The sequence below is a fragment of the Leguminivora glycinivorella genome, chromosome 8 (assembly GCF_023078275.1).
Source record: "Leguminivora glycinivorella isolate SPB_JAAS2020 chromosome 8, LegGlyc_1.1, whole genome shotgun sequence".
Lineage (NCBI taxonomy): Eukaryota > Metazoa > Arthropoda > Insecta > Lepidoptera > Tortricidae > Leguminivora > Leguminivora glycinivorella.
In genome coordinates this window covers 6,981,313-6,995,376 of record NC_062978.1, presented here as the reverse complement: position 1 = coordinate 6,995,376, position 14,064 = coordinate 6,981,313, and the positions used below count along the sequence as shown (strand labels likewise).

The window sequence follows — 14,064 nt, the reverse complement described above, 5'->3', positions numbered from 1 at the left end:
TTGAGATTACCCCTCCCAGCTCTTAAGAACTACTTAAAAAAATCATTGATGTTAAAGGCTTATTACAGAGTCGAGGACTATTTGACAGACAAACATGCATGGCCCGAACCAGAAACTACAAAAAACGAATAGCAATTAAAATAATTGTATTATGTATAGAGGACACAGTTCAGATAAGAAAGCACATCAAATATTTTATATTTTATGTTGTGTAGGTAAATTACATATTTAATGATATTGAGATTCATATTATCTTTTTCTTCTATGACAATTTGATATGTTTTCTCTGAAGAAGAACGACGTATTATTAAGCAATAATATAATTTATTGAAATTGATTTCCATAGAGTACCTAGTCTGTTCATATTCTTTGATGAATACTTTTGCATGTTAAACTGTATGTTGTTATTTAATGCATGTTAATTATAAGATGTAATGTTTTGAAAAGAAGTTGCCCGCCGAGTTTCTTGCCGGTCCCATAGTGGATACCCCCCTCCCAACTGAGGGGGGACTGAAATCTTCTCGAGGCTGAGGCGTAGGGTTAGAGCCGGCGTAGCTTTATTTGACGTTCATATGCGCATTGTAATATGCCTACTTGAAAAATAAATATTTCATTTTCATTTCATTTTCATTATTTCATTTTCATTTTCAGCACCCCTGAAGCGGTCGTCGATAGACAAGCAGACGAACACGCAGATCCTGATGCTGTTCATCCTTCTGCTGGTGTTGTCAGTGATCAGCGCGGCCTTCAACGAGCTCTGGCTACACCGCCGCGCAAACAAGGACTGGTATATATCGCTGCAGGGTGAGTCCATATGGAAACATAAAAACCCTAAGAACCCTAATCCAGAAAAAAACATTAAACACTTGATACTAATGCGATATATAGGAAATAATAAAATTTGATCGACTCTCCACGTGTCACGCTTTGATCATTTGTTTGAGGCTGAAAGCTATTAAATAAGTATTGATGTGTAATGTAATGCTTGTACCAAATTTTGATTTGTATTTTATTGAGACTTAAATTTTTACAAAATATTTTTGTTTGTTTCAGACGCGGTGAACCTAAACATTGGTTTTAACTTTTTGACATTTTTAATATTGTACAACAATCTTATACCCATATCTTTACAAGTCACTGCTGAAATAGTTAGGTTTTTCCAAGTAAGTATTTTTTAATTTAAATATAAATAATTTCAACACAGCAACATACTTTTGAATATTCAAAACGTTGTTAGATTTGTGGCTATTCTAGTCACCCCCGTTTCGTAACTCTAAGAAACTTTGATTTTGAAAACTTTTGTTCTAAAAACATTTCATATCCAATTAAAGACTCGCAGTTATATGTTGACGGAACCAAGCGATACTGCGCTGTCACCGATGCATCCCTTAGATTGGCGTAAGTTAGCCTAATATTTGGACTCGACGTTGGAAACACTGAATTTCAATTGTTCACGCTCGCGGGTCCCACCAATAAGTAAAGTCCGTCGCACGCGCCCGCCAGTAAGCGCTGTTCACGTTCCGGGTAATGCGCGTAAGCTAGCGGAAGCCCTAAGATTCTCTCACTTGTCTCTCACATGTGTTTTCCAGGCAAAGTTCATAGCGTTAGACAGCGAGATGTACCACGCGCCCACCGACACCCCCGCGCAGGCGCGCACCTCCAACCTGAACGAGGAGCTCGGCATGGTCAAGTACATCTTCAGCGACAAGACCGGCACACTCACAGCGAATATCATGGAGTTCCACAAGTGCTCCATCGCCGAGGTGAGTGACCTCTCGTTGCCATGGTTACTGCCTCCTGAACGAGGAGCTCGGCATGGTCAAGTACATCTTCAGCGACAAGACCGGCACACTCACAGCGAATATCATGGAGTTCCACAAGTGCTCCATCGCCGAGGTGAGTGACCTCTCGTTGCCATGGTTACTGCCTCCTGAACGAGGAGCTCGGCATGGTCAAGTACATCTTCAGCGACAAGACCGGCACACTCACAGCGAATATCATGGAGTTCCACAAGTGCTCCATCGCCGAGGTGAGTGACCTCTCGTTGCCATGGTTACTGCCTCCTGAACGAGGAGCTCGGCATGGTCAAGAACATCTTCAGCGACAAGACCGGCACACTCACAGCGAATATCATGGAGTTCCACAAGTGCTCCATCGCCGAGGTGAGTGACCTCTCGTTGCCATGGTTACAGTCTCCTTGGTGTCAGAACCACACACCTTCAACCTGAGCTCGGCATGGTCAAGTACATCTTTAGCGACAAGGCCCGCACACTTACGGCGAATATCATGGAGTTCCATAAATGCTCCATCGCCGAGGTAAGTGACCTCTCGTTACCATGGTAACGGTCGTCCACGGTGCACCACGCACGTCGAACTATGTAGTTCTCCTGCAAAAGTATGCCAAAAGTTTAATGAATGTCATGTACCAAAGTACCATAGAATCTTACTAGCTTACAAAACGTCATTTAACAACACAGTTTTATTAATCCACAGATAATGTACAACCGTCCAGGCCCGAACGAGCCGCTGGAGCAGACGCAGCTATACCAGAACTTGATGCGGAACCATCCCACCAGCCCGGTCATCAAGGAGTTCCTGACCATGCTGGCCATATGCCACACCGTCATACCCGAGAACGATGGCGACAAGATCAACTACCACGCTGCCTCGCCAGGTACGAACAAAAGATAGTCGCCCCCGTGTAAAGAAAAGAGAGAGCGAGCAATTTGTTGTTCATCACAAGGCGACGACCTATAACTCGCCCTCGCTATCATCGCGTCTCTCTTATTTACACGAGAGCGACTGTCTTTTGTTCGTTTTTATAGCCGATAGCTCATAGCTGACTGGCTTTTGGTGGGACCAGTGCCTAATAGTACATACCTAACTTTTTCTTATGAAAAAGCGTGCCAAGTGGGATCCAAGTTTCCGGTGGTTAGGCCGGCATACAGAGGAACCGCCAGTCTATCTGTGGCAAAATTCACCGCCTTCTCCATCTGAACCTTGATCGAAACGCTTAGCGAAAGGCATCAACACCATCACAGACTTTTGCGTCTATTGCAGACGATTTACACATGGCTGTTTTGACAACTGATTTGGTGACTATGGAGGCCGGTTCACGAGCGGCACGACCTGCCACATTTTTAGTGGTCATATAATCTGACAATGGTCGAACCAACATCCTCTTCATCTTATCGTCATGTACGGACACAGACCAACCCCTATAGACATCCATTACAAGACAACTCGCGGTCACCAGCCTTACTTGTATTTGCCATGATATAAGCGCGGGCGCTCGCCGTGCCCGATCAGTAACGACCAAGTAACCGACCCGAAAGCAGCTCGTGTTTTTCGCAATAAAAAAATTGAAAAAAGGTATTTTGATGCCTTAAAGATGTCCACCTGTAGTGTGAAATGGTGTGGAAAGGCATGAATGAATGAATGAATGATTATTTTATTTGCATAAAACAAGCGTATATACATAGGTGTTCAAAAAAAATATCCACAGCACGATTCTTGTTTTGCCCCGACAGGCGTACAAATATTGTTTACTTATGAACTAACAAAACTTAACTTAACAAGAAGATCAAATTTAAAAACAGACGGTATTACATTCCACAAATAAGTCATATTTATAATTTATTCAGAGCCGGCATAGGTCAACTTACACTGGCTACTTACGCGATTCCCTTTTCATCTGGCGCGACTGCCTGCCGTCCTTGAACCGACCAATCGCAGCGCGCTAAACACATTCCCCTCCCGCTCCTCGCGCCCCAAGCACTGGTGATTTGTAGCGCGCACAAAATTTACAATATTGGCACTCTATAGGAGGTTCTCTGTGTGTACGGATAAGAGTGTTGGGCCCTAAGGGTGACGGATGAAAAGAGATTGCATGTAGCAAAGATGAGAATGTTAAGGTGTGTGGTGTGACAAGAGTGGATAGAATAACAAATGAGTATATCAGAGGAAGCCTGAAAGTTGCGCCCATAATAGAGACAGTAAGGGCGAAGCGCTTAGCGTGGTACGGTCATGTGATGCGGAGGGATGAAAGTCATGTTACGAAATTAGTATTACGGATGAGTGGGGATGGAGGAAGCGGGAGAGGAAAGCCGTACGGATCAGCCACGACATTGGTCTAAGCGCGACAGCGGTGAGCGGCGGCCATACATTGGAGCGAGACACAGCGATGGGACTTTTCATTCGCACGTATGGCTGCCGCTCACCGCTGTCGCGCTTAGACCGATGTCGTGGCTGGGCCGGTAGAAAGGTGGATGGACTGCGTGAGATATGATATAGAGGGCGCTACGAGTCCTTGTATAGATTACTCATATGAGAGATAATTTCGACCTCGACAGCTGTGACCTGGGTAGCCGAGCGGATAAAGAGGCATTTCCCGCGATTGGAGAGTACGCTGGTTCGATTCCAGCCTCAGGCACCAGAGGACTTGGTCACTTTTTCTTTCATATGTGTAATTTATTTCGGTTTTAATATGATATGGAACGAATGCAAGTGACTGATGAGATGACGTCCGATAGAGATGTATGGAAGAAAAAGACAGGGATACGGGATAAGGGCAAGCGCATGATGATGATTTATTTTGATAATTGTACTGTTGACAGATGAACGTGCCCTAGTGCTAGGCGCGTCGATGTACGGCTACGTGTTTACTACGCGGACGCCGAAGACGGTCACTATAGAGGCGAACGGAGAGTCACTCACGTTCCAAGTGCTCAACGTCATCGAGTTCACGTCCACGCGGAAGCGCATGTCGCTCATCGTGCGCACGCCTACAGGTAACTCACATACATGGGCCACTCACACGTGTGGTCACTCACGTTCCAAGTGCTTAACGTCATAGAGTTCACGTTCACGAGGAAGCGCATGTCGCTCATCGAGCGCAAGCCTACAGGTAACTCACATACATGGGTCACTAACAACTGGTTCACTCACGTTCCAAGTGCTCCACGTCATCGACTTCACGTCCACGAGGAAGCGCAAGTCGGTCATCGTGCGCACGCCTACATACGCCTACATGATTCGGGTTACTCATGGGTCGCTCACGTTCTAAGTGCTCGACGACATTGAGTTTATTTCCGTGAGGGATCGCATGTCGCTCTCGTTTTATATACCTACCATGCCCAGTATCATCGAAATCACATATGCGAAGAACTCTTCCCGACCTGAGGGCCCCGAAGTCCTACTTAACATCAAAGACTTAAAATTCATTTGTTAGCGCTGGCAGGACTAGCCTACTCAACCCTTCATGTTATACCTGTTAAGCAGAGGTTTTTCTTGTTTGAGATGGAGGACTAGCCTACTCAACAGCTACGCATTAGGTATGTTATGAGTCAAGGTGGGTGTCTTCGTTAATGACACGGTCTGTAAACCTGCCCGCTCTAATACATTTTTGTTTCAGGTGAAATAAAGCTATACTGCAAAGGCGCGGACTCCGTGATCTACACGCGGCTGGCGCGCGGGCCCGAGCAGGCGCAGTTCGCGGCCGCCACGCTGGCGCACCTCGAGGCCTTCGCGGCCGAGGGGCTCCGGACACTAGTGTTCGCTGTGGCCGATATATCACCGGCTGTGTATGAGGTACTGTACCGTCGGCACATTTAGGCTTCAGCGTGTGGAGTGTAAATGCGTTTTCAAAATTATCCCATCCGATATCGGATGTCGGACCGATATCCCATGCATTACAGGCGCCATCTTGGATTTTTTCATTGAAATCCATCCGACATCGGATCGGATAGTGTGAAAACGGACCAAAGTTCTCCCCAATATATATCGACGCGGAATCGGCTTTCACGAACCAAGAATCGCTCGTTAGTAAACCGATAAACGTTAGAAGTCTTGAGGAAACCGAATTGACCGTCAATTTGATTGCATGAACTTAGATTATATTCATATTTATTATTTATTTATTTATTAGTAAAAACATGTTTACATGACATTACAGTAAAACCAATGCGTCACGAAACTTAGATAACAAAAAAGAGAGAAAATAAAGAGAACAATAATAAAAATAAAATTAAACAATTGATTTGGGCGATGACGTCACAGCGTGGCTCCGTTGCGTCGTTTGGTTGTTTGATTTATCGTATATTATTACAGGAATGGGCGAACACGTACCACAAGGCGAGCGTGGCCATCCAGCACCGGGAGGAGAAGATCGAGGAGGCGGCCAACCTCATCGAGACCAACCTGCGGCTGCTTGGAGCCACCGCCATCGAAGACAAGCTGCAGGTACTTCTGTCTAGCTTCTAAAAGGAGAGTGGCTTCAGATCGAGGAGGCGGCCAACCTCATCGAGACCAACCTGCGGGTGCTCGGAGCCACCGCCATCGAAGACAAGCTGCAGGTACTTCTGTCTAGCTTCTAAAAGGAAGTGGCTTCAGATCGAGGAGGCGGCCAACCTCATCGAGACCAACCTGCGCCTCCTCGGAGCCACTGCCATTGAAGACAAGCTGCAGGTACTTCTGTCTAGCTTCTAAAAGGAGAGTGGCTTCAGATGGAGGAGGTAGCCAACCTCCTCGAGACCAACCTACGCCTCCTCGGAGCCACTGCCATCGAAGACAAGCTGCAGGTACTTCTGTCTAGCTTCTAAAAGGAGAGTGGCTTCAGATCGAGGAGGTAGCCAACCTCATCGAGACCAACCTGCGCCTCCTCGGAGCCACCGCCATCGAAGACAAGCTGCAGGTGCTTAAACTGCTTGACTCTTTAGAACTTCTTCTGAAGATGCGTAAATGGGGGTACCATTGTGGCTGTTACAATTATTTTGTAAGGTACAGCGAGGCAAATCTCGACTGGGGGGGCAATTGTAACTAATCAATTTTTTCCATTGTTACACTATGATGTTGAGTTCTACATGTATCCACTGAACACGCCTACCATGTATGTATCACCGGTGGACACTATTTAATAATGCAAACATTGTAAAACATGGAAAAAATGGACCAGTTACATTTGCCCCCCACTCGAGATTTGCCCCGCTGTACCATAATGTATGTGTATGTGCTATAATTATCATGTTGTATCGCAACATCAATAAATAAAACCAGTTTGGTAGTAAATAAAGCACCTGTTGCACGACTTAGCACAAAGAATATTGTTTAGAATCCTCACATACTATTTAATTTATGGGCTATCTATGCTATGAACTGCCACTTGGTCCAATCATGCAAAAATTATACAAATTTATCATGTTGCACGGCGAGCGATATTTGCTGGACTCGGTGTATCATATATGTCTAATCCTTTATAAATTGTTTCTCCGCAGGACGGCGTGCCAGAGACGATAGCGGCGCTGCTAAAAGCGAACATCAACGTGTGGGTGCTGACGGGAGACAAGCAAGAAACCGCTATCAATATCGCGCACTCCGCCCAGCTGATCAACCCTAACATGCCGCTCATGATCCTGAATGAAGACAGCCTGGATGTAAGATCATTGTTAAATTTATTAGATGTAGAATCTATCAGTTGCAGCAAGAGACCTAATCGAATTGCAACCTTATCATTATCAATCTGTCTTAAAAGTGCGATAGACAATACAATACAAATCCACTTTATTACACAACCTCAGAAATGTACATAGGAACACACACATTACAATAAATTTTATTACAGAGGTAAACAACAGACGACCTTATCGCCAAAGAGCGATCTCTTCATATGTATGCAACATTTCATTGTGGTGGAAAAATGAAGTATTCATAACTGTTAAACTAATTACTGAGGTGCAACAAAAAACTAAATGAAAACTAATTAATAGTAGCTAAAAATCATATACCTACATAATACATTTATAATACCTACACATAACACATACACTATATCACGCGACCGTGTTGATAGTGTTGATACCGCTGCTTGCTACCGTGGAATTTCCATATATTCGTTTTACTTCACAGGCCAGACGAGAGATCATCGCTCGACACTTAGCCGATTTCGGGGAGAACCTTCGCAAGCAGAACGAAGTGGCGCTCATAGTGGACGGCAAGACGCTCACCTACGCCATGGGCTGCGATCTCAAGAAGGACTTCCTGGATCTGTGCATCTCCTGCAAGGTGGTCGTGTGCTGCCGCGTCTCGCCCATACAGAAGGCTGAGGTCAGTGCGTCCCCTTATAAGTACAGGTAGTACTTAAGAACAAAGCTATATTCAAAAGTTTCTTTAGCTTGAGAGAAAAGAATATTAGTTTTCTTTGTATGACTTGTTTGACGGATCTACCTATGCTGACCGCGTTTTTAAAGATCTGGCTAGAGATCAGACTCCTCAAACGGTTAGTAAAATTTTGTGAGTTACCTTATACCTTATAGGTACTGTTTAAAACCTGAAAACCTCCTCAATGTTTGCTTTAAAAAGGTTTTGACAATTTTTCTTTAGTTACAATTAGTTGAGTCCCTTTCGGAGGCCAAACTTGCAGATTGATTTATAAGATGCTTCAAGTCTATAACAATTTAGTGCTTCGTATTTTACTGACAATGAGTTATTAATTTGGCGATGATTTGAGGGTTCTTTTAGGACCCTGACGAACTTGATCATTGACGAACAAAAGATAATCACTCCCGTGTAAATAAAAGGTTCGATGTTTATTTAGAACTCGCCCAGCGGTGAGCTATCAATATGCCTCGGGGTGATTATCTTTTGTTCGTTTTTATAGCCGGCTCATAGTTTAACTCGCGACCATAACTTTTTTTTACTAAAAAAAAGGGTTAAACGAGCGTTGATTTCTGATAGCTGTGTTTATTTAAGTGGTTATGTGCAGGTGGTGGAGATGGTGTCATCCGCGACGGGCGCAGTGACGCTGGCCATTGGTGACGGCGCCAACGATGTTGCCATGATACAGCGCGCCAGCGTCGGCGTTGGCATCTCCGGCGTGGAGGGTTTACAGGCCGTCTGCGCTTCTGACTACAGCATCGCGCAGGTACCACAGTAACCAAGGGGCAGTGACCCTGGCCATCATGGCGTCAACGACGTGGCCATGATACAGCGCGCAAGCGTTGGCGTCGGCATCTCCGTCGTGGAGGGACTACAGGCCGTCTGCGCTTCTGACTACAGCATCGCGCAGGTACCACAGTCGTCAGAAATAGTAGATGTCGTGGGTGGGCGGAGGATATATCAGTACCTCCTACTTGACACTAGATGTCACGAGTTGCATGACAGACGAAAAATGTAATGCTCAAACATTTACTAGTCTTCTATTAGAGTTGAAAATAGTTCTATTATCAATACTGGTTAAACTGACTGCTACTTGGCGCTAGATGTCGACAAAGAAAAATAAGAGTTTTTTTAAAGAAAACTTGATCTTGTTCCTTTGTTACCCGCTCAAAGACATATGTAACTCCGTATAGACGGATAAAGTCTAAGAAAAAAACGTATCTCAAAGCCCTAGAGAAAAAGGTGACCTAGATGGCGTTTCACCTTTGAGGAACGCTCGGCTAGATGGCGCTAATTTTAATATTTGACATTTTACCACATATCAAGCTAACAATATGGGCCAAATTGTCAAAACTGAGGTTCAAAAGTTTTAAGCTTGTGTCGAGAGATGGCAGTCTATGCACTGTGATTACACATTTTACTTTGACAGTAACTCTGATAATACTCGATCCTCTTTGCCCCGCTTTATTGTTCGGCTCTTGAGAGCCTGGAATCCTCATTGAGGGAGCTCTCTTTACTTACTTTATATATCTATGCTAATACTAAATTTTTTTTGTGTGCAGTTCCGTTTCCTGCTGCGTCTGCTGCTGGTGCACGGCGCGTGGAACTACTCGCGCATCAGCAAGCTGATCCTCTACTCGTTCTACAAGAACATCTGCCTCTACGTCATCGAGCTGTGGTTCGCCATGTACTCGGCCTGGTACGCACATATACACTCTAAAATACATTTTAACTTATAAGGGATGGGAGGGAGGCTTACGGAAAGATGGTTGGACTGTGTACTGGTAGACATCCACACTTTTGACAATGACAAACAGCGAAGGGCATGGGTTGGTTATTTCCGTAATACGTCAGTCACCACATGTGAAACCGGTCGCCAGGAAATTGATCGATTGAGAGTTGTGGAAGAAGATATCGTCACTACTTTTATGCATTCCATACATACTTACTATTTTCTTTTCATTGACAGACGAAGATACAAGTTTTTTTTTAAAGTAGTGACGATATGCTTACATTCGTTCATGGTTATCCTAATAAGGGCTGATGATGATGATAGCTGCCACACGCAGGCAGGAGCGAGCGAGCATATTGTGCCTGAGCTGTAAGTTCACATTTTTGACACTTTGTTTTGAAGTATGTTGCGATGTGGCTAAGACGTATCGTTTGCCAAATCTAGCGATTATTTACGAATTGGTTGAATCGATTAGGCCCTATGTACAAGGAGGCGCTTAAACAAATATGCGATTTCTATCAACTTACTGAAATGTCATTTGAATCGAAATGACAGACTCTGCCACAGCACTAGTATAAAAATAAAAATCAATGATAAATGACAATAAGTAAATCCTGCGTGATAAATTAATATCGTAAAATACTCACTAACGAAGATCCGCAAAAATGTAACATGTGTTAGATTATGTTTAAAGTAAGCGAAATATTGTTTTTAAGTACTTGATTTTTTTAAATATTATTACAGGATTTTATTTAAAATTTCATTAAGTCGCGCCAGTTTACGTTTTGTGGACGGCATGTGTCAAAAATGTGAACTTACAGCTCCGGGATAATAGGTAAATTCTGGAATCGTAATGTCTAATGAGAGTAAGGAGTCCGAAATGAAAATTCAAAAAATGCACAGTTAAAGACACATACTTATACATAATTCCCTAAATTGCAACTGATGATAACAGGGTAGCATGTATTGTGTATTCAAAAATTTTACTGTATAATTTTACGGATGATGTTGTAGGTCTGGCCAGATCCTGTTCGAGCGGTGGTCGATAGGTTTCTACAACGTGATCTTCACGGCGTGGCCGCCCTTCGCCATCGGGCTCTTCGACAAGCTGTGTTCATCAGAAATTATGATTAGGGTGAGTAGAACCCTTTATCTTGTATTTTTTCGTAATAAAAGAAAGAACAAATAAAATTAAGCGAGAATAGCATTCGTATAATTTTGTTGTACCTACTTGGATCGCCAAATTCGTCCTACAAAATCACTTATTTATGACTTCATGTTTTCCGGCATAATGTAATGTAAGTTTGATGAGTGATGACAATGCTTGTTGAAAGACTGTCAGCAACAAAGGCAGATAAATATAAAAATAACACTTTCTAAGCGTCTGGATTAGCCTTATCCAAAACAATTCCAAATTACATTGCGATAGTGCAAATCGTTTTCGAAATTATTAGCGACGTATCATACGATCGGCTGGAAAGAGTCTCACCTTAAGGGTTTGTTTACCTTTGATACGGGACCCTAAAAATACTCTTACTGAACCAAGGAGCTCTATCTTAGGGACTCATCATCCTCCTTGCGTTATCCCGGCATTTGCCACGACTCACGGGAGCCTGGGGTCCGCTTTGACAACTAATCCCAAGATTTGGCGTAGGCACTAGTTTTTACGAAAGCGACTGCCATCTGACCTTCCAACCCGAAGGGTAAACTAGACCTTATTGGAATTAGTCCGGTTTCCTCGCGATGTTTTCAACTTCACCGAAAAGCGACTGGCAAATATCAAATGACATTTCGCACAAAAAATCCGAAAAACTCATTGGTGCGAGCCGGGTTTCGAACCCGCGACCTCCTGAACGAAAGTCGCACGTACTTACCGCTAGGCTACCAGCGCTTCATTCTCTATCTTAGGGACTATCCTCAATTTCCATCCGGCATGACTTGTGTCAATCGTCGTTATTGTTTAAAAAAAAATGGTTTATGTTCACAGCACCCAGTGTTATACCTACCCTCCCAACAAGGCCTACTGTTCAACGTGCGCGTGTTCTGGGTGTGGATGATCAACTCGCTGCTGCACTCCGTGCTGCTGTTCTGGCTGCCGGTGCTCATGGCAGAGCAGCACGTGCTGTGGCCGCACGGCAAGGACGGCGGCTACCTCGTCCTCGGCAACATCGTCTACACCGTAATACAGCTTTAACTATACTTACTACTCTTTCGGTCGAACCATTTGTGGTGGGGTGGTCAAACTATACCCGCGCTCTCAACAAGGCCTACTATTCAACGTGCGCGTTCTGAGTGTTGATCAATTCGCTCCTGCACTCTGTGCTGCTGTTCTGGCTGCCGGTGCTCATGGCCAAGCAGCACGTGCGGTGGCCGCACGGCAAGGGCGGCGGCTACCTCGTGCTCGGCAACATCGTCTACACGGTAATACAGCTTTAACTATACTTACTACTCTTTCGGCCGAACCATTTGGTGTGGGGTGGTTAGATGTCGTGCCGTCTGCGCTTCCGACTATAGCATCGCGCAAGTTCGCCAACTGTTCCTAATATGTACCAGTACTGGACAGTTAATATATATTAATGCGTCTTTTTATTTTATATGACTAAATTTCATTATAAAGAATTGCATTGTAGAACTGAAATAATCAATCAAGAAGACTGCTCATATACTAGTTCTATCGTTCGGTGAAACCATTTCGGGTCGGGGGCTTATATCCCGTCTGCGCTTCTGACTACAGTATCTCGCTGGTACGCTACAGATAATGTTTGTGGACCCGCGATGATTTATTATATATTGTAGAACTCAAATAATCAAGTTTTAGTCTTCGCTCGTGTACTTCAATCAGTCATACCTCGTTCTTGAGTCTTAGGGCCGGTTGCATCAAACCGTCTGTCATCGTTAAAGCGTTCGATAAATTTTATTGTATGGGAAGTTCCATGGACGTCTGCTGCGTGACGATGATGTGTCTGTCAAATGTGGTTGATGCAACTGGCCCTTATAAGCTGTCGTTTGTTTCAGTACGTGGTACTGACGGTGTGCTTGAAGGCCGGGCTGTCTACACACTCGTGGACGTGGGTCACTCACGTCGCCATTTGGGGCTCACTGGCCATGTGGTTCCTCTTCATCCTCATCTACAGGTCAGTAATCTTACAAGCACATGTTCAGTACGTGATGATGTGTCACAAATCACAAGACCTATGAGGCATGATAACAAAATACTACTTACCTCAGTACTACCGGCGCGGCGGCGGCGCCGGCAACTATAGGTTGGAACGAAAAGCCTGATCGCTGTGTCTCGCTCTAAGTTATGGTTACTCCTGCCGTCATTGCCGCCAGTCGCGCAATGTCGTAGACGTAAAAGGTTAAGCATGAGAGGGATTGTATGTATGTATATTGTTGAACTGAATACAGGTATATATCATTAGACCAGTATAGTGAAGGTGCAAGTTGCACGCAGGAATGACCTGAAAATACTTTGGTGAAAAAAATCGTAGTAAATTTAATGAAAATGTTTGTGTGCGCAGCAACATCTACCCAGTGGTGCTGATTGGCGGCGTAATGCGCGGCATGGACCGCATGGTGTTCACGTCCGCGGTGTTCTGGCTGGGCCTGGTGCTCATTCCCGTGGCTACCCTCGCTCCTGACCTGCTCGTCACTGTGTGAGTCACCTAACACACACACACACACGGCAGCGTGATAGGCTGAACCTGTGTTTTGGCTACGATTGGTCCTGGGCCTAACATACACACGCACACACAAACACATACGCTCACACACAATGGGTTCGCGGACCTGACAGACACTTCTTTATACCTCCAACTCTTTAAACTTTCAAGCGCTTACAATTTATCATCAAGCCCGCCCGTGTCGCCACTGTAGAACGAAGTTATACGCAGATTTGTTTTATCAGTTTTATTTAGACTTCGGCGTGCCTCGCCAAAACCTGCTCAGCGGCAAAGTACAACAGCTGTCTGACTTAAAACTGTAACTCGTTTGTATTCATAAACGTAATTATGTAAAAACGAATAAGCGCTTCCCTATTTGTCCCTATATCCCATTCCGTACTCATCTTGGATCTGAACCTTCCCTTAATCAATCCATACTAATAATTATTATGTAAGCGATGAAGTGACTACCTTTTCGACTAGTAGCATTTCGTTTTTTTTTAGCTGGAATCTTTCAAA

The 14,064-nt window shown here is 44.4% G+C and overlaps 1 protein-coding gene across 5 annotated transcripts in view; it reads left to right on the top strand.

Annotated features, from left to right (window-relative positions):
- The window catches only part of LOC125229235 (probable phospholipid-transporting ATPase IA), a 144,610-nt gene that overhangs the window by 112,764 nt on the left and 17,782 nt on the right, over nt 1-14,064 (top strand). For all 5 annotated transcript variants that reach the window (XM_048134042.1, XM_048134045.1, XM_048134043.1 and 2 more), the window contains exons 7-21: nt 652-804; nt 1,054-1,163; nt 1,590-1,763; nt 2,494-2,674; nt 4,617-4,790; nt 5,414-5,589; nt 6,109-6,240; nt 7,272-7,430; nt 7,903-8,100; nt 8,759-8,917; nt 9,714-9,850; nt 10,898-11,018; nt 11,871-12,062; nt 12,899-13,017; nt 13,405-13,539. In XM_048134042.1, coding sequence (XP_047989999.1) covers nt 652-804; nt 1,054-1,163; nt 1,590-1,763; nt 2,494-2,674; nt 4,617-4,790; nt 5,414-5,589; nt 6,109-6,240; nt 7,272-7,430; nt 7,903-8,100; nt 8,759-8,917; nt 9,714-9,850; nt 10,898-11,018; nt 11,871-12,062; nt 12,899-13,017; nt 13,405-13,539 — 2,320 coding nt within the window. The remainder of the gene's footprint in view (nt 1-651; nt 805-1,053; nt 1,164-1,589; nt 1,764-2,493; nt 2,675-4,616; nt 4,791-5,413; nt 5,590-6,108; nt 6,241-7,271; nt 7,431-7,902; nt 8,101-8,758; nt 8,918-9,713; nt 9,851-10,897; nt 11,019-11,870; nt 12,063-12,898; nt 13,018-13,404; nt 13,540-14,064) is intronic.